At 52.5% G+C, this 25,016-nt stretch overlaps 5 protein-coding genes across 5 annotated transcripts; 3 read left to right on the top strand and 2 right to left on the bottom strand.

The window, feature by feature from the left end:
* Window positions 1-167: 167 nt before the first annotated feature.
* AYL99_02145 (protein pyrABCN) lies at window positions 168-7,064 on the top strand (the record flags this gene model as incomplete). Its single annotated transcript, XM_018833661.1, has 1 exon — window positions 168-7,064. One exon carries the CDS (start codon window positions 168-170, stop codon window positions 7,062-7,064), a length of 6,897 nt encoding a protein of 2,298 aa, XP_018696285.1.
* Window positions 7,065-13,010: 5,946 nt separating this feature from the next.
* On the top strand, window positions 13,011-13,562 carry AYL99_02144 (hypothetical protein; the record flags this gene model as incomplete). The annotated part of the gene is made up of 1 exon (XM_018833660.1): window positions 13,011-13,562. One exon carries the CDS (start codon window positions 13,011-13,013, stop codon window positions 13,560-13,562), a length of 552 nt encoding a protein of 183 aa, XP_018696284.1.
* A 1,988-nt stretch (window positions 13,563-15,550) lies between these two features.
* Window positions 15,551-17,323, bottom strand: AYL99_02143 (hypothetical protein; the record flags this gene model as incomplete). Its single annotated transcript, XM_018833659.1, has 1 exon — window positions 15,551-17,323. The coding sequence occupies one exon, from the start codon at window positions 17,321-17,323 to the stop codon at window positions 15,551-15,553; it is 1,773 nt and encodes a 590-aa protein (XP_018696283.1).
* A 466-nt stretch (window positions 17,324-17,789) lies between these two features.
* Window positions 17,790-21,044, top strand: AYL99_02142 (hypothetical protein; the record flags this gene model as incomplete). Its single annotated transcript, XM_018833658.1, has 1 exon — window positions 17,790-21,044. The coding sequence occupies one exon, from the start codon at window positions 17,790-17,792 to the stop codon at window positions 21,042-21,044; it is 3,255 nt and encodes a 1,084-aa protein (XP_018696282.1).
* Window positions 21,045-22,047: 1,003 nt separating this feature from the next.
* On the bottom strand, window positions 22,048-23,739 carry AYL99_02141 (hypothetical protein; the record flags this gene model as incomplete). The annotated part of the gene is made up of 1 exon (XM_018833657.1): window positions 22,048-23,739. The coding sequence occupies one exon, from the start codon at window positions 23,737-23,739 to the stop codon at window positions 22,048-22,050; it is 1,692 nt and encodes a 563-aa protein (XP_018696281.1).
* Between the last annotated feature and the right edge of the window lie 1,277 nt (window positions 23,740-25,016).

The following is a 25,016-nucleotide window of genomic DNA, read 5'->3' as shown; positions in this document are numbered from 1 at the left end:
ATTTCATCTGGGACTGCAATAACATGCAATTTGCTCTTCTCTCATTAACTACAGACAACGTGTTGACACTGGATCATAAATAATTGCATCACCACCGCCCGCCCCATGCTTCAGATGTGCCCTTGATTGTTGCCCTGCTGCACTGACAGCAGTCCTCTTCATCCACCATGAGTCGGTCAGTTTCATTGACCACCGATGGTCATCGCCCAATGTCCAGTGACAGTAATCTACCTCAGAGCCCCACGGTGGCTGCTTCTGTTGGATTCAGCAGTACCGATGGACCTATCTCCCCGACATATCAGATCGACAGAGACCATCTAGGTGCTCTTAATCCCATGGCTACACCCCAACCCTTCAATGGTGACCAGCCAAAAGTTTACCTTGAGCTCCGGGATGGCCAAGTGTTCGAGGGCCTGAGCTTCGGTGCCAACAAAAGCATCTCCGGAGAACTGGTCTTTCAGACTGGCATGGTCGGCTACCCAGAGTCCATCACTGATCCATCTTACCGCGGTCAGATTCTCGTCATCACTTTTCCGTTGGTCGGTAACTACGGCGTGCCCTCCAGAGAGACCATGGACGAGTTGCTGGGTGATCTTCCCAAGCACTTTGAGTCCGACCAGATCCATATTGGAGGGCTTGTTGTTGCCTCTTACGCGGGCGAGAGTTACTCTCACCACCTGGCGACTTCTTCTTTGGGTGCCTGGCTGAAAGAACAAGGTGTTCCGGCAATGTGTGGCGTTGACACCAGAGCTCTGACAAAGATCATCCGAGAAGAAGGCAGCATGCTCGGCCGCATGCTTCAAACACGACCTTCTTCAAAATCCAAACTCTCCAATGGTGTTAAATCGGATGCAATGCCAAATGGAGACGTAGTGATCGGCCCACAAAACTGGCAAGATCAGGTTGAAGGAGTGGAATGGCATGACCAGAACAAGAGAAACCTGGTGGCGGAGGTCTCCGTGAAAGAGCCTCGAGTCTTCTCGCCCCCCACAACCAGAGCTCTGCTTCATCCTTCTGGACGGCCTGTTCGCGTAGTGGTAGTAGATGTTGGTCTCAAGTACAACCAACTTCGATGTCTACTCTCGAGAGGAGTTGAGGTTCTGGTGGTGCCGTGGGATTATAACTTCCCGGCTCTTGCTGGCAAAGATTACGATGGATTGTTCATCTCCAACGGCCCTGGAGATCCCGCCATGCTCTCGACAACAATCGAACACATTTCAGAGGCTTTGAAGGAAGCCCGAACTCCCATTTTCGGCATCTGTCTTGGTCATCAGTTACTGGCACGGGCAGCTGGTGCGGAGACATTGAAAATGAAGTTTGGCAATCGTGGTCACAACATCCCCTGCACAAACCTGTTATCCGGACGGTGCTACATCACTTCACAGAATCATGGTTTTGCCGTTGATTCCATGACCCTCCCTGAGGGGTGGGAGGAATTGTTTGTGAATGCAAACGATGGCAGCAACGAAGGCATTCGCCATGTCTCTCGACCGTACTTCAGCGTACAGTTTCACCCTGAGTCCACGCCTGGACCCCGGGACACCGAATTCCTATTCGACGTCTTCATTGATGCGATCATGAAGAGCATCGAATCCGTGGATGCGCTACTTCAGCCTGTATCGTTCCCTGGTGGTACAATCGAGGAGAACGAACGAGCACATCCACGCGTCACGGTGAAGAAAGTCCTCGTTCTTGGAAGTGGTGGCCTCAGCATTGGTCAGGCGGGAGAATTCGATTATTCCGGAAGTCAAGCAATCAAAGCTCTCAAGCAGGAAGGAATTTATACCGTTTTGATCAATCCGAACATCGCAACTATTCAAACCTCCAAGGGTCTTGCTGACAAGGTCTATTTTCTACCCGTCAACGCGGACTTCGTTCGAAAAGTCATCAAGTATGAGAGACCGGACGGTATTTACTGTACGTTTGGCGGCCAGACTGCTCTCCAAGTTGGTATCCAGCTCAAAGATGAGTTTGCAGCCCTCGGAGTACAGGTTTTGGGAACTCCAATCGACACGATCATTACGACAGAGGACCGTGAGCTTTTCGCCCGAAGCATGGAGTCGATCGGAGAAAAGTGCGCCAAGTCAGCATCCGCTTCGAGTCTGGAAGAGGCAATGCGAGTGGTCCAAGATATTGGATTTCCTGTCATTGTGAGAGCCGCTTACGCGTTAGGCGGACTGGGCAGCGGATTTGCAGAAGATCCACATCAGCTGCGCGAGCTATGTACAAAAGCATTCGCTGCAAGTCCGCAAGTTCTCATTGAGAGGAGCATGAAAGGCTGGAAAGAAATCGAATACGAGGTCGTGCGAGATGCCCGAGACAATTGTATAACGGTCTGCAACATGGAAAATTTTGATCCTTTGGGAATTCATACTGGGGACTCGATCGTCGTCGCTCCTTCGCAGACTCTATCGGACGAAGATTACAACATGCTACGTACCACTGCCATCAATGTTATTCGCCATCTGGGTGTCGTGGGGGAGTGCAATATCCAGTACGCTCTCAACCCATTCTCCAAGGAGTATTGTATTATAGAGGTGAACGCCAGATTGTCTCGCTCCTCTGCTCTGGCCTCGAAAGCGACAGGATACCCATTGGCATTTGTTGCCGCCAAACTTGGATTGGGAATTCCACTGAACGAAATCTCCAATTCGGTCACCAAAAAGACTTGTGCCTGCTTCGAACCTTCGCTCGATTACGTTGTCGTCAAAATTCCCCGATGGGACTTGAAAAAGTTTACCAGAGTGTCTACACAGCTTGGCTCTTCGATGAAAAGTGTTGGCGAGGTCATGGCCATTGGCAGGACGTTCGAAGAAGCCATTCAAAAAGCCATCCGCTCTGTCGATTCCCAAAATCTCGGCTTTTCGGATATCTCGAACCCTCTCATGTCAGTCGACGACGAATTGCAGACTCCTTCTGATCAAAGAATGTTCGCCATCGCCAATGCCATGCACGCGGGGTACTCTGTGGACAAAGTCTGGGAAATGACCAAGATTGACAAGTGGTTCCTCTCTCGATTGAAGGGTCTGAGCGATTTCGCCAAACTCATGTCCAGATTCACAGCGACGAGTATCCCTCCAGTGTTGTTCCGGCAGGCTAAACAGCTTGGATTCTCAGACAGACAGCTGGCTCGATACTGGAACTCCAACGAGCTGGCGGTGAGGCGTCTGAGGGCCGAGGCAGGCATACACCCCTTTGTCAAGCAGATCGATACCGTCGCCGCCGAGTTTCCCGCTTACACGAATTATCTTTACCTTACGTACAACGGCACAGAGCACGACATTACATTCAACGACCACGGAGTAATGGTCCTCGGGTCTGGCGTCTATCGAATCGGTTCCTCCGTGGAATTTGATTGGTGTTCGGTGAGAGCCATCCGGACTCTTCGAGAGCAAGGTTACAAGACGGTAATGGTAAACGAAAATCCTGAAACGGTGACCACTGATTTCGACGAGGCCGATAGACTCTACTTCGAAACTATCAGTCTCGAAGTTGTGCTTGATATCTACCAGCTGGAATCTGCCAGTGGTGTCATTATCTCGATGGGTGGACAGAAACCCAACAATATCGCATTGCCCCTGCATAGGCTGAATGTGAAGATACTGGGAACATCTCCAGAAATGATTGACTCGGCCGAAAATCGGTACAAGTTCTCCCGGATGCTGGATAGAATCAAGGTGGACCAACCATCATGGAAAGAGCTTACAAGCATCGAGGATGCACTTCAGTTCTGTGAAAAGGTGAAGTATCCTGTCCTAGTACGACCGTCCTATGTTCTATCTGGAGCAGCGATGAACACCGTATATTCCAAAGACGATCTCGCCAACTACCTCAACCAAGCTGTTGCTGTATCAAGGGAACACCCCGTTGTGATTACGAAGTATATCGAGAACGCGAAAGAGATCGAGATGGATGCTGTTGCAAAAGACGGCGTCATGACAGGGCACTTCATCTCTGAACACGTCGAAAATGCCGGTGTCCACTCGGGAGACGCCACCCTCATATGTCCTCCGCAGGATCTCGAGCCGGAGACTATTGCTCGAATTGAGGAAGCGACTCGCAAGATTGCGAATGCTCTCAATGTCACTGGTCCATTCAATATCCAGTTCATTGCCAAAGACAACGAGATCAAAGTCATCGAGTGCAACGTGCGAGCCTCGAGGTCATTTCCCTTTATCTCGAAAGTCATGGGGGTGGATCTCATCGAGATGGCAACCAACGTTATCATGGACAAGCCGGTGACACCTTATCCGCCTATCAACCTACCTCCAGACTATGTTGGCGTCAAGGCGCCTCAATTTTCGTTCTCTCGTTTGTCGGGAGCTGACCCCGTGCTGGGCGTTGAGATGGCGTCGACTGGAGAAGTTGCCTGCTTTGGTCGAGATCGATACGAAGCTTACCTCAAGGCAACCATCTCAACTGGCTTCAAGTTACCTGAGAAGAACATCCTCCTCTCCATCGGGTCTTTCAAAGACAAGATGGAAATGCTTCCTTCAGTCCAGAAATTGCACCAGATGGGATATAATATTTTTGCAACCTCTGGCACCGCTGACTTCCTCGAGGAGCACGGCGTCAAAGTCAAATACCTGGAGGTCCTTGCTGGAGACGACAAAGATCAAAAATCGGAGTATTCACTGACGCAGCACCTCGCCAGTAACATGATCGACCTCTACATCAATCTGCCCTCCAACAACAGATTTAGGAGGCCTGCCAACTACATGAGCAAAGGATACCGTACCCGAAGAATGGCTGTCGACTACCAGACTCCTTTGATCACGAACGTTAAGGTTGCCAAGATCCTCATCGAAGGACTAGCTAGGCACTACGACCTGAACATCCGGAATATTGACTTCCAGACGAGTCATCGAACAGTCGTTCTTCCTGGACTGGTCAATGTCGCTGCATTTGTTCCTGGTATCGCTCAGAGAGGGTCTCCGGACTTCTCCCTCGTTACCAAGGCGTCCATTGCGGCAGGCTTTAGCATGGTTCGGGTTATGCCCGTGGGCATCGATAGTGCCGTCACCGATGCTCGCTCTTTGAAAATCGCCCAACACAATGCTCAAAGCGGAGCATTTTGTGACTTCAACTTGTCGGTGGCGGCCACGGATTCCAATTCCGAGCAAATCGTCCACGTCAAGGAAGAGGTTGGGTCGCTCTTCATCCCCTTCAACCATCTCTCATCTGGCAATATCAACAAAGTCGCAACTGTGACAGCACATTTCGCAACATGGCCGTCGTACAAGCCCATTGTGACTGATGCTAAAACCACCGATCTAGCATCAATCCTCTTGCTGGCTAGTCTACACGATCGAAAAGTCCACGTGCACAACATTACGTCTAGGGACGACATCAGCCTGATTGCTCTTTCGAAGGAGAAAGGCTTGAAGGTCACATGTGACGTGTCAATTTACAGTCTCTTTTTGTCTCAATCAGATTACCCCAATTGCTCTGCCCTCCCTACCGCTGCCGACCAGCGAGCTTTGTGGGACCATCTGCCAACAATTGACGTGTTCTCGATTGGTAGTCTACCATATCAGATCGCCGGCGAAGATGCAGTTCCCACAGTGGGCATTGCTGATGCTCTTCCACTACTATTGACGGCGGTCTCAGAAGGAAGGATGACTGTAGAGGATGTCACCAGTCGTTTGCATGACAATCCGACGGCCATCTTTGAGCTCCATGAACAGCCTTCGACGTCCGTCGAGATTGACATTGATCGCCCCTATGTGCTTCAAGTTGGCGAGGTGTGGTCGCCATTCGTCGGAAGGACTTTACGGGGTGCAGTCTCGAGGGTGGTCTTCCAGGGCAAGACTGCTTGTCTCGATGGAGAATTGCTTCTTGATGGGCCTCGAGGTTCCGACATGTCTTCACACCTTCTCTATCCTGTGTCGACAATGGGACCCTCTGGGTCTCCAGTCATCCCGGCACAAATGGAGAATCCAAGCGACAGACGGACCTCCGCCTTCGACACCACGATAAATAGACGTGTTTCAGTGAGCACGCGGAGCAGGCCGATTGTTCGTGCTCGTCCTATGGACGAAGTCCTAGAGACGACCAGTCCGATCCTTCCGACTGCAGCATTGTACCAGCCCCAACCTCCCTCCACAATCTCGCCTTCCCTCCTCTCTCTTCTCGCTTCGTCTCCATTCAAGAACCGCCACGTACTCTCTGTCAATCAATACACCCGGCAAGATCTACACATCCTGTTCACAGTTGCCCAGGAAATGCGTCTGGGTGTCCAACGCCAAGGTGTCCTGCCCATTCTACAATCCCGCGTTCTTTGCACAATGTTCTATGAGCCCAGCACTCGGACATCAGGGTCTTTCGACGCTGCAATGCAGCGGCTTGGAGGTCGCACGATCGCTATCAACACCGATCACTCAAGCACCAAAAAGGGAGAGACCCTGCAAGACAGTATCCGGACGTTAGGCTGCTACGGCGACGCGGTCGTACTCCGCCATCCAGACGAAGAGTCGGCTGCCATTGCAGCTAAATTTTCTCCTGTGCCTATCATCAACGGGGGGAATGGGAGTCGCGAACATCCCACCCAAGCCTTCCTCGACCTCTTCACGATACGCGAAGAGTTGGGTACTGTTACCGGTCTCACGGTCACGTTCACGGGTGATCTCAAGTACGGACGCACCGTCCACTCCCTGGTCAAGCTCCTCCAGTACTACGAAGTGCGCATCAACCTCGTGTCACCCAAAGCGCTTGCTCTGCCGTCTGAAGTGCGTGATCTACTCGTATCTTCGGGCCAACTGGGCATCGAATCCGACTCGCTTACGCCCGAAATCGTCGCTAAGAGTGATGTTTTGTACTGCACGCGCGTGCAAAAAGAGAGATTCCCGTCCCTGGATGAATATGAGAGATTGAAGGACAGTCTGATCGTCGACAACTCTGTCTTGAAATACGCCAAGCAGAGCATGATTGTCATGCACCCATTGCCGAGGAACCGGGAGATCAGCGAGGAGGTCGACTTTGACCAGCGCGCTGCCTATTTTAGGCAGATGCGGTATGGACTGTATACGAGGATGGCGCTGTTAGCGCTCGTACTGGCGCACTAGAATGAGGACGCTGTGCAGAAGCAGTTGTGGCCGAGTTTACAGACATCTTCGCAACTTTTCCTCTCCCTCTCCCTCACGCTCGCTGGCACGGTATCTGGACGAGGATTTGCAGAGCCAAAAGCGCGAACATCAACTGACCAAAAACCAAGGAGAGAATGGAAATGAAAGGAACGGCACATTTAGGCACTTAAGAGCCTGCTTGAACGAGACATCGGAGGAAAGGGGGTCAACACTTACACACCATCTCCCACCAAATCAACGAAGGGAGAAAAAGGACTGAAAATGAAGATTCGAGGATGAAAACCCCAGACCGTCCGCCTATGTGGCGAAGACTGGGAAAGAAATTTGAAAAAATGGAAAATGGACGGCATAACTACCCACAAAAAGTCGCGAAACAGGGAACTCGGGTTCATAGAAATTTTGTAGATCCAGATTGAAATTTGATAGACTCAGCGGATGATCTCCCCGCCACCGGGGACGTACTGTAGTACACCTTGAGAGTATGTATGTATGTATGTACATGAAGTGATGAACGTTATGTAGGTATGTATGGATGTATGTATTATGTGTTATTATGTGTGTACAACTATATGTATATGTACATGTATATGAGACGTTGTTAATAGCGTATGTAAACATGGTTGTGGAAGTTTGTCTAGGTTCATTGTGTATCTCAATATGTTTGTTCTCTCATTCTAATTTGTGTTACGAAGATTGTGTATATAGATATGTGTGGACGAAGACAGCCTCGTCTTGACGCGGCTGTGAGTTGATCCATACGTACATACGAGCAGACTACACACTCACCACCACCTTCTTCTCCTCCTCCTCCACTGGACCTTGCACCCTAGAAGCACGTGCCTGACACCTCTACATGGGTGGCTATTTGTTAGCAGCTGGAACAATTAATGTGGAAAATCATCCAACCAGCTCCATGACCTAGGTGTCGCCTGTCGCATCGCCTCAGTGACGCGTTCCCCAACTACTCTCAAGTCCTCGTCCATGTCATTGACCTTCGACTCTGGTTTTCGCTGCGAGTTCATCGTCTTGCGCCACTTGATCACCGCTTCCTCCCCTTTTCCCCCTCAACGAAGCTCTCTCCCATAGCGCATGTAGCGGCAAAAGCTGGTCGGTGGTCACAGTAAGCCTTGTATGGACACGCCGGGCGTAAAGCAACGGCCAATAACATACCTCCAGTACCACGTAGTGTCTCGGGCGAGAGGCCAGCAGCCTTGGCCAGTGGGAGAGTAAGTAGCTGGCTCGATAGCCTCTTTGCCCTGAGGCTGCGCCTCGTCAAACAGGGTAAAGATTGAACGTGTGGCTGGATCACAGTGGCCATGTTCGAACAGTCATCGCGAACCCTGAATCTTCCTTCCGAACAAGGGGCTGGAAAGGGACAATTTCCGCAGCATGCGTCTCGCTCCAAGATTGCCGCCCCTGATCCTGGCAGTATCCGTTGCATAATGACCTCGAGTCCAGCTGGGATTGGCTCCCCAATATCCCGAGACAAAAAGCGAATTGACAGATTGCGATTGCGATATGTCACTGTGTGGTAGTAACAAGATCCTGCATCCCATGAATATATGAATGACCCTGACGTCCTCGAAACGATTCTCCTGGTGCATCTTTCATCGCCTCAAACAGAACTATTTCCGGAACACCAGTTCGAGCAAAAACCCCAACATACCATTCTTACTCGAAACGATCCGGGCATCAAACACCATCACTGCCTCCACAATGTCTTCTCCCGTGAGGCAGGCCTCTTTTCTGCCAACGGGGAGGCTTTGTGAGATATTTTTCGAGCGACTGGACCTCGGCAGGCCCTTCTTGCAGCTTCCACCTATGTCTTTTCCATAGCGTTCTCGTAAGGGAACAGCAACTGTGCTCATTGGTGCCAGGACAGCTATGAAGCTTGTGGATCCAAGAACAGGGGAAATGTGTTTCACACGCAGCTCATAGCGATTTCGAGTGCGGGATATGCCCTACGCCAGCCGAGTGGGAAACCTGGGAAGGGTAGAGAACAGGCAGTTTTGAGACCAGGGGTCGTCTGGACTCGTATGGAATGCAATGATAAGGCCACAATCGACCTAGTCTGAATTTAATTCTTTAGTAAGAATTTTCGGAGGCGCCTTGTACCGGGCAGGTGCAAGACTCAAGATAATTAGAGTGCAATTGAACTTGTATCTCGCCCGTTTCGGGTTTGTTGGCCTCTGAAACACAGACCTTCACCATGTTAACTGTGCAAAAACGATAATTAAACCCAGCTTGAGGTATGGATTTCATCGTCGAATGATAACCCAGTCAATAGGGTTGATGAAGCTCAAAGTCGGGCGCCAGACGGTGGCTATAGTGCCAGCAAGTTGCACCCGAGTCGTCCTGACGCCCCAGGCATTTAGGTGGCTTCCTATCCGGCGTCTGGCCGATATCGAGCGTCTCCGTCTCCTTGAAAGATTGAACTGAAAGAGCTCAAGACGATTCAGTGGCCGGACAATCAACTGGATACACGCAGCTCCATTGCTTTCAAGGAAACACCACACCGAGAATACCCACCACAGCACCGGCAGTTGGCTGCAAGGAGGCTTGCAGATGGCATTGCAGCGATTAATGTTAGCTCAATGTGTCGGGGAGCCCGTCCTGGCAGAGAGAAGAGCTGTATTCATAGGTCACACACTTTCTGCATGCAGAGCATCCATCTATCACTCATCATGGGCAGGGTGACGTTTATCGAAAGTTCGCGGTATGGGATATTGTTCCCAAGCATGCTGGACGAACCCTGCTTCCACCAGCAACGACCATCCCTTATCTGCTTCTGGCGCCCTGGATTGAGGCTGAATTCTCAGTCCCGGAAGCGAGAGACTTAACCTAACAACAACAAAGACGCTGCTGTCCGGGGGTTTTGGGGGCTCGTGGCGGTCTGGATTGTTCTGTCTGATAGAGCAGCGGAAGAATCGATATTAGCCTGAGTAAACAGTACACAAAGCGCATGGAGCCATTGGACAGTCTGTTACGACCCCTGCTATACTTGATGTGTGCTGAGCATGCAGCGAAGGCCCCATGGTCGGTGGGGTTTTGCAGGCTGAGTCACGACAGGAATAATCAGTCATGCCGTGCCAGAAATCAAATGCCTACCCAGTTAGGAAGGCCCCTCCAGGGGCCAGAACATGTATCCCTCTGCGCCCTTGATCCGTCATTGCAGATATGGCAGGCTCATGTCAAACAAGACAGCGCTATGCTGCGAATTCCCGTGACTTGTAGAACTCGAAGTCTGCATCCCGCGTCTGTCCTACTAACCATTTCAAGGAATTTGGGACTTCCTCTTTCTTTGCAATTTGCGGTCGTGTCCGAACGTCGTCAATGAGAAAGTGACCTCATACCGTGGACGTCCGTTGCCAGGAGTTCTCCAGTGCCGTCACTGCAGATTGCCCCTGCACCGTGGTTTTTTGTCGGCGTCAGAAGTAAAACCGCTCACGATCGAGGTTTGTTCGTTTTTTTGTCGTTTTGGTCATGGCTGGTCGTTGAGCGGTTTTCAACGCTGTTGTAGCAGCCACGGAACGATCCGTACGCCCAGCACCGATCAATCTCCGTGAGAGGCATAATTCGGATCAGATTCGGAGTCGGCGCGGCAGGAAGCGAGCAGGAAGGCCAGCTGAGTTCCGCCTCAGAAAACCGATCTCCGATGAAAAGGAACCGCCCCGCAACTCGATCGTCGATCTTAAAAACTAGTTGTATTGAAGGAGGACTAGCTGCGACAAGAGGTGAATCAAGGTATTGGGTGTCGTGCCATTTTCTTTTGTCCTATTTGAGTGCAGGTGTCCAGGTCATGTGCCATTTGATGGTGATGCCTCCAGATAGAGAGCTCAAGGTTCGACGTTCGCCGATTGAGGCCGACGAAAGTGAAAATCGTCGATCAAAAGGATTACCATCGCTGGCCCACTGAGCCATTAAGGGATTTCCGTTTTTTTTTGAGTTCTCTATATGATGGGTCCAGGTACTTGTACCGAGAAGGCGTCCATTCAAGGTCGTACCGGATGGAAAAGGGCTCAGTGGAGGTGGTGTCGACCCGCTATGGAGAGGCCAGATGGGTTTCTAGAAGGTTGCCGGAAATGGTCTGCACTGGAGTTCGTGACATGGAGAAGTAACATTGGAATCCTTCGACAGGACTCATCTTGCGGAAGTCGCAGACACCTAGCAGATACTAGGGGCAATTGTATGACGATCCGGTCTCTTAGCGAGGCCTTCTGGAACGTTTCTTTGGTGTGGTAGGATCCAATGTTTGTCTAGCTGCCGTGCCCGTATCATGTATGTACTGGGTGGGTGTCCCTTGTCCTGGGACGAGATAAGGTCAGCAACACTGGCAAATACTCATCTGAAACCTTGGCTTGAGCACCTTCTGGAAGGATGCCGAATAAGGCATGCGTAACGAGGGTGGTTAGGGCACTTATCCATATAGAGTAGTATCGTTTCGTGTCAGGGATTAAGTAAGGACTGGGATGCAGAAGTAATCTGGATTACTGCTGCAAGGTCAATCACTGGTCATGCATCGACCGGTGCATGACTGCGGGGGCCTGACTGGCTAGTCTGGCTAAGAAAAGATTCCCTATCTAGCGTACGCCATCTGGGAGGTCTATGGCCCCGTTCATTGCTCAGGTCATCAAAGGGGCAGAGACAACGTCGGTGACAGCAGTACTCTGGTACTCATGGCGGTGTATATACAGTTGTCACCTCACCTCTGGGGTTCCAGGATGGTTTAACCGGAATAGGTGGTCTGAGATTGTGAGCACCTTCCCAAAACAATTATCCATCCATGAGGAATAGCTCAGCTATACCAAGTACACGTATGAATGTACACGCACCGTGGTAGAGTTGCGTTACACAGAGGGCACCCCATAAGCCGAGGGACAGAAAGACAGACTCAACCTGCCGGCGCCAGCCACTGTAGACTTTTTCCGTCTGACCATCCGTTACAATGATGAGGCATGGTGCAATAGATCAAATTGTCAAAAATACGCAGTTGACGCCGGATAAACCAATGGTGACTCGTGGGAAAGCAAAAAGGAACAGGCGGGAATTCGGCAGGAGGAAGTTTTCTCCCAGATGCGGCTACGTCATTGTCCCGCTAGTTTAACTGGGGTGCACTTGGTGGCTTGGTCACGTTACTTTGGAGAGGCACGTGAGATGCCTACGCGCTCCTCATACTCGGTACTCGTCTCTCAGTGCTTCGGTTCTGCCTCCTCTCACTTGGTCCTTGAACCCACAGGCCTCTTCGCATTCTGGCTATAGAACCATTTTCATGCCATCTATCGTCATCGTCCTCTCTCCCCGCCAACACAACTCCTCGCTTCCGAGAACCACTCCTCCGTACTGCACCAAAGTGACACCCGGGGTACATGGTGCGTATCGCTTGATCTTTGGGCCGGACAAAGTTTTGCACGCACAAAAGAGACAGACACAAGACAACTGGACAGGTGGACAGGTGGACAGGCGGACAAGCGGACAGAGGCCCCAAGAGAATCGCGTCCTGCATGTTGCGCTGTCAATCATGGCGCCGCATTACGACGCCCTGCAGGCTTACCTCACGACTTCCTTTCCCGTCATCCATCCTCTCAGCCAGTTCCGCTAGCGCATCTCTGGTCACCAACCCGCCAGTTCCGAGATTATTGCGCTTCTCTTCCCGCCCCTTCGCGGATGACACCGCGAGTGGGTGAAGCTGGAGACGCACTAGCCCGTGCGTCGCCGGGGAAAGGTAATTAATTACCCTTGTCATTCATCCTGAATTTCGCCGGCATTGCACTTCCATCCCCTCTGGACCAGAAAGATATATTGCTCTATCCCATCACACTCTACCACCCCCTTCTTTCCTTCTAACAACCAGAGGTCGAGTTCCATCCCCAGCCCAACAAGTATTGAATACTTAGGACGTTGACATCCACCCACCCCACCTCCACTATGCTCGCTTCCACATCCACCAACCCGGCCATCCAGGCCTATAAGGTCTACCACCTCTCCCAGACCAAGCTTGACCGGGAGTGCCGTCGACAAACCCCGGATCTCCATCGCATCGTCCTGCATGCCTCCATCGTCGACAATGTTCGTCGATGGTCGCGTGACTTGGCCACCCCTTCTGAGGCGGTGGTGATCGAGTCCGAGTCCGATACAGACAGCGATCCCTTCGAAGACTCGGCCTCCGATGAGGAAGAATACGAGGACGCCATGTCTGCCGACCAGGTTGCCATCTTTGACTGCGAGGTTGACGACGACATGACGATTGAACAACAGTCCCACACCAACGGCAAAGTCTACGCCGTACAGACTGGTGTCGTTCAGCATGTGGAGGCCAAGGACGCCCAGTCCAACTCGGCGCCTGCCAGCCCCCGGAGACGAGCTCCTCCTCCACCGTCGGCTGCTAGCACGGCCTACGAACCCAACGACCAGAGCTGGAAGCAGAACCGACCGGTCACAGTGCGGGAAACGGCCATTGAAGTCGACGGTGACGACTAGATGGACCGGATCCAAGCTACGATACGCCCTTTACGAGAACTTGATACCCCCTGCTTAGAGCATCGATTTAGCCGCAAGGCTACGATTTTTATGAATTCGACTCTCCCCTCGCTGCAACCCCACCAGGCCACTGTCACTCTGCCACCACCAAGTGACACGAATGGATCTCCAGTTGAGCTTGACGCTACGGAGGTCCATCGACGAGATTCAGCGACGAGGACGAGTCGATCGACGAAGATGTTGAGGAAGATCCACCGGAGAACGACCAGGTCGTCGACTCCCGGGAAGAAGGAAGGCTTCAGGGCAGCAAAGGGACCCGGCATGAGCATCGCCCTCGGATGGAACATCAGTCTTCCCTCATTACCAAACCTCCAGTAGTCGTGGCTTTTGATAAGTCAGCCTGGGGCAAGGGGCTGGGGAGGATTGAGTATCCATCCGGGCCACTGCGAGCACTCTGCCGTCTGGGACCTTGTTGTGGATCGGGGACATCGAGATATGGGAGTCATGTCAATGTACATTAATTTTTGCCGCTATATCCACTTCTCCCCTGTCAATGAGAGAGCTGAGATTGGAGTTTGTACTTTTAATCATGTGGAGAAAAGCAAGAGAATGAATCGATTACGCAAACTATACATCAATGATTTCAAGTCCTAAGCCCTAACGTCCCTATCAACGTCGTCGACACAAGCCATGAGGATATGCGGTTTTTACTCGCCGTCATTACCTCATATGGATCAAACATTTCCATTTTCGTCATGTGGCCCCCAGCTTCTCCTCGTCTTGGTGCGTTGCCCACCGGGATGCAGTTCCCGGGCGGATCGACGATCCGCTGGTCGGGAAGAGTCAATCATCCCATATGTGTGTATGTAAGTAAGTAAGTATCCTGACCCAACTCCAAAGAAATATCGAGAACCATCCCACATGCCCACCCCCTCTTCCTTCCTCCCTTCGGTTCCAGTCCCAGTGCCAGTCTCAATCTCAGCCTCCACCTCCTCGTTTACTTACATGTGAGTGACCCGATAAGGATCGTCCGATGGACGACGGTTTTGGGAATGTGCATGTATTCGCGCACTTCTTACCGCCCTAGAGTTTCCAGACTGGGTGGTGTCACGAGCGCCGAAAGCGGACGGGGTAGGTTGGCAGGCATGTTTCCCACGGTCGACGGTTGCGCTCACTAGCCCGGGGTCGGCCCGGGGCTTGAGGGAGGGCTCAGACTGTCGATGGGCAGATGGATGGGTGGATGGATGGATTCAAGGGTCCGGGACAGACATACTGTAGACATGGAATGCTACAACTCACTAACTAGGAACTGGTCCATGCACTCCCTAAGTAGCACGCCTAGGTCGGTGATTTGCCCTTCTTCCTCTGTCCTCTCACTAGCGTGGAGTATAGGAGACAAGACGAGAAGAGGAGAGTGGTGAGTGGATATGTATGTATCCAGGCAGGGCACGAGGTAACCAACATCGATGTGCCGACAATGTCTTCTTCACCGACATGGAACGCTTGAGTGCACCCGGCTGCATGGTACAGGGATACGTAGGTTCCCTAGAAGGTAGGTATCCTGGTCAGTTCAGTACCTACCTGACTGACCGCCCGCCCGGAGAGAGAGGCGGTCAAGGAGAGAGACGGTGCAGCGTTGGCAAGCTCGAAGCATGTGTGATCGATCATACACCAATTGAACAACCAACCAAGCAACCAAACCACACATTCTATGGGGCGTTGATACCGACCATCCCTGTATGTAGTATACGGTAGACAAATTCCACCATGTTCTCTGACCTTTTGTATTCCCTGACTTTCTCAACAATGCATTGCTGCTGGCGTGACCCACTCCCATAACGGTCGAGGCTACCGAAACTCAGGGGCTCGTAGTGTAGGCAATGTCCCCTCGAGCACACCCACTCACATTGCACTCAAAGCAGACTTCTTGAAACCGTCATGGTGTACACGTCTTTAAGAGTCTATTGGCAAAAAAAATCTACTACTGCTTATTTGTGCAGCGCTTTACTGGAGATCTTCACACCCTGCGGATGCCTGACACTTGACCAGACGCTCGGCGAGACTTTGACCGGCAGCTTTCTACCCTTCAACCTCTGATCGATGAGCCAGAGACCCACCACAAACTCCTCCCGGTTGAGCGTCTTTGCACCGGGCTGCGCCACCAGATCCCAGATCTCCTCCAACACATCTTTGGGCAGGCGGCTTCGTTCCCAAATATCTCGGACCACAACGTTGACGACCAGGTCACTTGCAGGAGTGCCATCCTTTCTCAACTCCGAGTCCGGGTTGTCCAGGTCATAGTCGAGAAGTAGCCCTCTATTTGCTGCCCAGACACCTTCATACCGCTTCCTTTCCCGTTCCGTTATTTTGTCTCTCCACCGCCTTCGATCCCCTTCATGGTGCATGTTAGGATGTCGCCTCCAATGCCTGCGGCCACGCTTTTCTTCGGCTTGTTCATCGCGGTCCGGCGAGTTATTCCGCAATGTCTGCCTCATAGGTCGCATAGGAAGTGGCTTTAATTTTGGTGTTTGCGAGACTGTCTCACTCCTCATGCCAGGAAGGTGCATCAACTGTCGAGCGCCTGAAAAAGCGCCCACCGATTTCGAGCGCCGACGAGGTATAGGGGGCGGAACCTTCTTCGAAGCAGGAGATGCCCCACGAGAGCCGGTGTGAGTGGCTGCAATAGATCCTGCAACCATGGCGTCCGCCAGAGAACTTGCAGTCATTCCTGTTCGGGTATCCTGAACGGGGGCTTGTTCTTGTGCAACGACAGCTGCACGATTGGCGCGCAATGGAACCGGCGCTGCGAGAGGTTGGGGGGTATGTTCGATCTTTGATCGTCCAGTGTCGCTCTCTGAATCGGTCTGTGGAGGTGTTACTCGGAGGCGTGGCCATAATGAGCCAGTGGTCGATTGAGGAGAGGCAGTCAGATTCCGGAGCACCGGGGCGCTGGGGCTGCTCTCTTCAGAGGTTGATAGAACTCTTTTTCTTGCTTCTAGACTAGCAGCATTCCTAGAGGCTGTGGCGGCCGCCGTAGCCCCTGACAGAGAGGGACTCGGCGCCGATGAGGGCTGAGCAGAATAAAGAGGTAAATTCAGAAGGTAGCCTAGCTCGCTTCTATGCTTGTCGCCCGTGCCAGTCTGCACCTGAACGGGGGCTATTGTTGTCATCGAAGCCTTCGCCCCAGCGAGAGCAGCCGCGCTCTGTTGGATTGATGAGACGGCCTCGCTGCTGCTACTTGTGCTCATGCCCCGGCCTCGAACTTGAGATGGATCCCGCCTCGCCAGATACGCACTCGCCAGGTCTCTTTTCAATTCCGGCCGGCGGACAGGGCTTGTTTTCGCAGAAGCAGCAACGGCAGCAACGGCAGAGGTAGATCGAGGAGGATGAGGCCGAAGCCCAAGCTTTGGAGGAGATAATGAGGAGTGGTCGGTGACTGCGACTGGCAGCTTTTCTGTGGTCAACGCCCGACCCCGAGGATTGACGGCTGATTCTTGTGAAGGGGCTTCATTTTGCCGCTGTTGCTGCTTCCTGATAGAGGCAGTGGTCGCCGCAAGCAGGGCTCCTGCAGATGCAGATGGATTATGTGATGCGGAGACGGGGATGCTGGGCGATTTTACCGCAGGCGCTCCAAATGCTAAGGTGGCACCCTGGAGGGCGGGTGAGGGCAGGGGAGAGGGTTTGGCCGTGGCAGCATTGTGTTGCTGGATGAAGGAGGGCTTTGGCGCCACAGGAGGACGCCGTGCCTTCTTCTCACTCATGAATCCATTGACAGTGGGTCAGGTAGAGGATGCCGAAGCATCGGACGACTCAAGCGAATGGGATAGACAGAGCAACTCTCATGAGCTTAGTAAGGGATTCATCACATCTCAATAACTCCAACTGGATAGCAAGGTTTGAAGCCCGTTGCCGAACGAATGATCAAGGCTGAAGACAACAGGAAGCGTAAGTATAGACAGCAACAGGAGAAAGAAAGGGAAGCTGAAGGTTGGCTTGTAAGCCTCGATTTCCGCCTGTCGCCGTGCACGTGATCTCGCGTCTTGGCGCGTCAGGGTTGAGTTTCACTATGACTTCACTTCACTTCACTTCTAGGCAACGAGGTCACAGCCACTTCATCAAGTTGGCGTTCGCAGCCTGCCGAATGATGCAGCTACGGACTCATCGAGAATGCGAGCACCCCGGTAGTGTCACTCTATCTCACCTCAAACTAGCCGGCCGGCCGTCAAGATGTCTGACGACGAGAGCATGCCGGATGAATCCAGACATGAAACTGGCCCAAGCCGTGCAGACTTTGAGAAACAGCTAGACGAGGAGTACCCCAACCGGCCTCGCAATCACGGCAAGACTCTTCCCTTTCACACTCTTTTCGAGGATCTCTTCAATCCTCTGATTGATAACAGGCAAAAGAAGCCAACAGCAGCCGCCGTCAACCGCAGAAAAGTAGGTCCAGATGGCCCGTCTAATCTGTCTCCGTCGGAAAGGCGGCGGGCAATCATACAACGATACATTGCTCGTTGGCGCAAGGAGGTCGGCCCTGACTTCTTCCCGGCCTTTCGGCTCATCATCCCCGACAAGGATCGTGAACGTGGAGTATATGGGCTAAAAGAGAAGATCATCGCCAAACTACTTATCAAAATCATGAAGATCGACAAGAACTCAGAGGACGGGTATAGTCTTCTCAACTGGAAGCAGCCTGGTCAGACGGCTGCATCGCGAATGGCAGGAGATTTTGCGGGTCGCTGCTATGAGGCCTTGTCGAAACGACCGATGAGGGTCGAAGTTGGAGACATGACTGTTGCTGAAGTCAATGAGCTTTTGGATAAGTTGTCAGGCGCGCCAAGAGAGGAGAACCAGCTCCCAATCTTGGCCGAGTTCTACAAGCGCATGAATGCGGAAGAGCTGATGTGGTTGATTCGCGTCATCCTGAAACAGATGAAAGTGGGTGCTACCGAAAAGACCTTTTTCCACCTCTGGCACCCGGACGCAGAGAGTCTCTTTAATGTTTCTAGCAACTTACGAAGAGTATGCTGGGAACTGTACAACCCCGAAGTGCGTCTCCAAGACGATGAGGCTGGAGTTACGCTGATGCAGTGTTTCCAACCTATGCTAGCCCAATTCAAGCAAGAATCTCTGAACAAAGTCGTGGAGGCGCTCAAGCCAACCCCCGAAGACCCTGAATTTTGGATCGAGGAGAAACTAGACGGCGAACGCATGCAGATTCATATGGTCACCGACGACAACCATTCAGGCGGGAGACGCTTCCGATTCTGGTCAAGAAAAGCCAAAGACTACACCTATCTGTACGGCGACGGGTTTTATGACCCCAGCGGGGCACTCACTCCGCACATTAAAGAATGCTTCGCCGATGGGGTAGAAAATATAATCCTCGATGGCGAGATGATAACGTGGGACCCTAACGAAAAAGCACCTGTGCCTTTCGGAACACTGAAAACTGCCGCACTGGCGGAACAACGCAATCCTTTCGCCCAAGGCCACCGACCTGTTTTCCGGATCTTCGACATACTTTTGCTGAACGATCAGCCTCTGACTCGCTACACTCTGCGAGATCGCCGCAAAGCGCTGGCTGCCAGCGTAAGAAGTCAGCCGGAACGCTTCGAAATCCATGAATACACGGTCGCAACAAAAGTGGACGATGTTGAAGACCTCCTACGGAAAGTCGTAGCCGAAGCTTCTGAAGGGTTGGTACTCAAGAACCCCAGATCCATGTATCGCCTGGACGACCGCTCTGGCGACTGGCAGAAGGTAAAGCCAGAGTATATGGATGGATTCGGCGAGGAGCTTGACTGTCTTATCATTGGCGGCTTTTATGGCTCCGGTAGACGTGGCGGAAACCTGTCCAGCTTCTTGTGCGGTCTACGTGCCTCAAGCAAGGCTCTGCAAAGAGCGACCCTGTCTCAGAGCCAGAGCCAAAGTCAAAGCCAACGACGACACCAAAAGCCCCTCCCTCAAAGCAAGAGCCAGAGCCAGAGTCAGGATCAATCCTCGCAACGTCAGCACACCCAATGTCAGACTCAAGGTGACCCAGGAGCTGAATCGCTCGAAGGAGGCCCGATCGAAAATTTCATTTCCTTCTTCAAAGTTGGTGGTGGCATGACAGCCAACGATTACGCCACGATCCGCCACTCCACAGATGGGAAATGGCATCCATGGGATTCCCGTCGGCCGTCGGCAAGAGACTACATTGACTTGGGCAACTTGAGCTTGCTTAAGGAGAGACCAGATGTGTGGATCAAACCTTCGGACTCACTCGTTGTGCAGGTCAAAGCTGCACAGGTTACTGCCAGCGAAGATTACGGCTTCGGGAAGACACTACGATTTCCTCGGTTCATGAGACTAAGAAGGGACAAGGACTGGAAGACTGCCCTGTCTGTCGATGAGTTTGAAGATTTACAAGTCAAGGTCGAGGATCAGGAGAAAGAAAAAGCGATGAAAGTCGACCAGCAACGCAGGGAGAAACGCAAGGGGCGCGCTGGCGGATATGCGAGTCGGAAGAAAGCGCTCACCGTGGCCGGGTACCATGCCAGAGACGTTAACAGTGTCAAGTTGCCGGAGGGACCTAAGGGAACCGTCTTTGAAGGATTGACATTTTATATCATGACGGAATCCTCTCTATCGGGGAATCGAAAGAAGACCAAACTCGAGTTGGAAGCCTTGGTCAAGGCCAATGGAGGCAAAATTGTTCAGACAGCGACTCCGACGTCTGAGCACCAAGAAACCGTGGTATGCATTGCTTCCCGCAGAACCGTCAAAGTCGCGTCCCTGGAGAAGCGCGGTGAAAAGGAACTCGTCAAGCCGATGTGGATCTTTGACTGCATTGACCAAGCGAAGCGGGACTTCGCTAGAGGATATGCAGAAGAGATGATCCTCCCTTTGGAGCCAGAGCGCCACCTCTATTTCGTGCCGGACAGCATGAGAGAGCTTTACGAGGACAATGTGGATGAGTTCGGGGACAGTTTTGCGAGAGACGTCGGGGAGGACGAGCTTAAAGAGATCATGACTAAGATGGGCACTGTGGACATTGAAGACGAGGAATGGAATAGAATTCCAGACCTCTTCGGCGACGACTTCCTCAATATGAAGGGTTTCATGTTCCACGGCTTGGTATTTTTCTTTGATCAGCCCGTTCCCGCGGCGCAGAATGGAACAGCGCCGTCATCGAGCTTGGCCTCGAACACTGCATCGACCACCACGACAGCCATTTCTTCTGCCCAAGCTCTTGCCCAGTTCGCGAGTGCCCGCATCCTTCCATCCACGTACACCACCCTTTCATCCATCCCCCGGGATCTTCGATCGACAGTCACGCACATCATTTCCAGCCCTGCGTCAGACCTCGGAGACTTGAGGCGACAGGTCTCGAAATGGGACACGAGGAAGATCCCACGGATCGTGACCTCTGAGTGGATTGATATCTGCTGGAAAGAAGGAACCAGGGTTGACGAGGAGGCGTACATCGCCAGATGAATGACCAAACTACCCAACCAGAAACTCAGGGCCAAAAAGCATCGAAAGCTTTGGGAAGCTGTCCTTGCGAGACACGGGGCGGACTCGATGGAGACCAAGCGACAGACCATCTCGACCGGTCGAATAACGTCCGTCTCGACCTCGAGCAAAGGAATTCTTTTCCTCCCGAGCACCAGCGCATGATACGCATTTAGCTCAGCAAAGGGGACGTCCTTCCACCGTTGAATAGAGCATTCGATACAACCCAACCCACCCCAACGCAACAACAATACATTGACTGCTTTGTAGCGTTTGCCTTGGACACAAGCTACGAGACAGCCTCGAGATCGGCGAATGGCACGGTCACACTACCAAGAACATGAATCAAGACCGGTCGGCGCTGGACGTGGTCCAATTCAGTTCGATGGCCTCAGGGACTACTGGATGGAGACAGGGCCTCTGGGGAACTTGGAAGCATATACGCATAGAAGAACATGGTGCGGTCCTAGGCACCTCAGGGAAAATTGGGAAACAGTCCTTTCTTCTCTTACTCCGTCTTCCGCAGTCAGGGGCCAGGGGCACCTCCAAGATCTAGGGCATCCATACCGTGCAAAGAAGGACAAAAGCGTAGGGCATCTTCAGGCACGTATTCCGTATAAGTACACATATCGTGACAACGCTCAGAGTTCTTTTTCTTGAGACTACTTCCTTCCGTCCTGGATCCCTCACAAGCTCCAAGTCGTATCGAAGTAAAACAATCCACATTGTATAAAAGAAGAAACATCAATGCCCGTCGTGTTGTACAGTTTCTTTTGCCAAAGCCCCTGCAGGGCTTGGACCGGACTCGCTTCGTGTCGTGCATTCATCCAATAGCCAGAATTCGTCGCTCGCCGTCGTCATTCGTAAAAGATAAAAGTGGTCCTCGGTGGACCGGGTTCTGTGTCCCTTGTTTGCCAGTTCTAAGCGCAAGACAGCCGTCACTTTGGTAAAACAGCACGTCTCTGACCCATCCACCTGCAACATGTCACAAATCCTCGATTGACCAACTCCTCCACCTTTCCCTCGCGTCTATCCTTCTTCGCTTTCCTTTGGCAACCTTCCCAATTGCATCATCTGCTTCCTTTTCCCTACATTTCGGTGCCTCATCGACAGGGGGTAACCATAGCTTTGCATGGCCCACCGCATCTTCGCTCAACTTGCCATTCTTGCGCATGTTCATCTCACACACAAAAACTCGCAGGAAATCCCGATTCTCTCGTGGCTCACGTGACCGCGGTTGACCTTCCTCTAAGCCGTTCTCGGGATCGGCCCACAGCGTCTGCGCAGCACGGAACTTGTTGCTCGGCGTACCGTCCGGCTCAAGCCACGTTGGGGGGCTAGAAGCGTGCGCAGTGCGAATGGTCGAAGGAATACATGTTGCAAGCTGGACGACGGGAGGAAGTTGGGAGACGACACTCCTGGAAGCCACAAATGGGGCGCTTTCGTTGGTGGCAAGGGAGAGGGCTCTCTGGGTTCGATATTTCTTCTTGATCTTGATTTTTGGTCGGGCGTCCGGGCCTGATGAAGGTGTAGTAGGTTTTTCATCGACCCAGAAATGCAGTTGAGCGGGAGAGTCAGGAGGGACAAAGGTATGCGGATTCAGATACCTTCTGAGGGCAGCTGAAGGGGGTTCGTCTGACGGTGGAGGACGTCGGTCATCGGTAAGAGAAGGTCTGAATTCAAAGACAGATCTCGTTAGAAACTCGTCTGGTTGCATCAGCGGCGGGTGGCTCGCCAGATCGGTGACGGTTAGGGCGGCAGATTTGAGTGCCTTCAGGGATGCCGTGAGACTCGATTTGAACGAGCTCTGCTTTCTGTCGGAGACGATCGGCCTTCGTCTCATCCTTGTCGGCGGTGACATGACAAGTTCCGGTGTCGACGTTCCACTAAAATCCTCGTCCTCGTCCTTGGGCAGGAGGGGATGCTCGTTGCTGCAATCCTCCGAACTGGCCATCTGCCGCAACCGGTGATCAGAAGGAGACCTGATAGTCGCGGGAGAAAGACTGCTGAAGTCGTCCGGTGACGAGAGAGAAGGCATCGACTCGGTAGAGAGCGATCTGGAGGATAGAAGCCCTGGGTCAAGACTATCACTCCCCACGATCATTTGACCCTCAACGAGGCCGTCAATGTTGCCAAACAGTCCTTCGAATTGTGGGGTTGTCCAACTGCTGGAGGGGCTCGCATCAGTGCTCGGCGGAACATCATCCCTCAAGAGTTTACTGAAATCTGCGACGTAGTCACAGTTCGGCAAGCGCTGGCTTGGTCTTTGCTTGGGCTTCCGTCGGACAGGGATAGTGGTCGATGTCAAAATCTCTTGGGCTGAGTGTTTCCGTCGCGGGATTTCCAGGGACTGAGACGGAGAATCGGACGCTGGTGGTCTGAGATGTCTTGGAGACTGCGAAGACGAACTGGCCGGCTGTCGAGTTGTGGTGGGAGTCGGTCTCTCCGTTGTCCGCAGAGGGATCTTGACAGGGTTAGAGGAGGGTCGCAGGGGGGAATCAGCAGGCTCTTCAGAAAGACCCTGGGTGAGAGCTGAACGGGCAGGAGGTGGTCGAGGTGTGCCATCTCGGGGCTGCCTTCGAGACGATAACCTATCCTTCTCTTTCTCGTTGAAGTCCATCTGCTGTTGCCTCTGCGCCAGCGGGTTGTGGGCAAAAGCCCTGGGGACCATCATCATGGCGACGCCCACAGGTTGGTCTGGTGGGAGGAGAGACCTAGGCAGCCGATATTTATTGATTAGGAATATCAGCGGACGAGGGAATCGGATCCGGGGGGCATGCCGGAGCAGCCTAGTCGGATAAGGCTGAATTAGGGGTTTAGGGAGAGAGGTACGAGGAGCTGGGAGTGAAGCACTGAGGTAACAGGAATAGAGAGAATGATAGATGAGAGCGAGATGCAACTGATGGCATGATGATGCAGCCCTGTACGGAGCACAGTCTGGGGACTTTGGGGGCAGATGGTTTCAGCGAATGAATACTCCGTGGGTAGGATGAGTTGGTGTTTGGGCTGTTGATGGCACCTAGATGGTGCTGAGAAAGAAGTCAAGGTCGTGTGCTGGCTGAAGATAAGAGACGAACGGCCATATCAAGCGAGGGCGATTGGTTGGAAATGTGCAGCCCTTCCGGAACTAGCCTGCAGCCGTAAGCGTAGCCAGCAGTACGCGAGGACTTCCCCCAAGGCGCCCGGGAGTACTGTGCAGCTGGGATTGGGACTGGGAGCCTTTGGGTCGTGGGATGATGATGTTCGGGGGGTGATGATGACGAAGGGGGTCCAAGAAGGAGCCACTAATGCCACATGAGCCACTCACAGGCACCAGGGGCAATTTAAGGGGTGGTTAAGGGTGCTTCCGGCTGGTGAAGTCTGGAATTAGCGGCAGAACGCCTGCAACGGAAAACCACGCGGTCTCTGGCACCTCTATTCCGGGTGTGCCATGGCCTAGTGAGCCCATCTGGGTGCCATCCCACCTGACGCCCTGGCATCAGCAATGCGTGGCACTTCAAGCTTCCTTCTCCTCCGATTCAGGTCAACCAGGGTCCTCTTCCACACCTGCCTTTCCAGGCAACAACATCCCAAAGTCACTCATTATTGCTTCTTATGCTATGTTATTATTCATCCACAACTTTTCGTCGGGTTCGAGAAAGAAGGACAAAGCCGTCGCTAAGTTTTGCCCACTGGTCCCATCCGTCGCTCTGTCGCTCTATCCATTACTTGATAGATTTTACGAGAGAGAAAAGAAAGAAACACAGAGAATTTCTCAGTCCACTGTCGCTCGCCTTTCTTTCGATCAAGTAACAATATCCACATTTGCTCCCTTTCCGATGCGCTGAAGCCCGACGAATGTGACTTCATGGCCTCTAGCAAGGCCCGGAACAATGGATCCGTGTCGAACACAGACGATTGGCTTCAGGAATTCTCTTGGCTAATACTTGCTTCTTGTGGCCGCGGCCCAGGGCA

This window comes from Fonsecaea erecta, assembly GCF_001651985.1.
Source record: "Fonsecaea erecta strain CBS 125763 chromosome Unknown Scaff2, whole genome shotgun sequence".
Lineage (NCBI taxonomy): Eukaryota > Fungi > Ascomycota > Eurotiomycetes > Chaetothyriales > Herpotrichiellaceae > Fonsecaea > Fonsecaea erecta.
The sequence above is the reverse complement of the archived record's forward strand: the minus strand, read 5'-3'. Positions and strand labels throughout refer to the sequence as shown.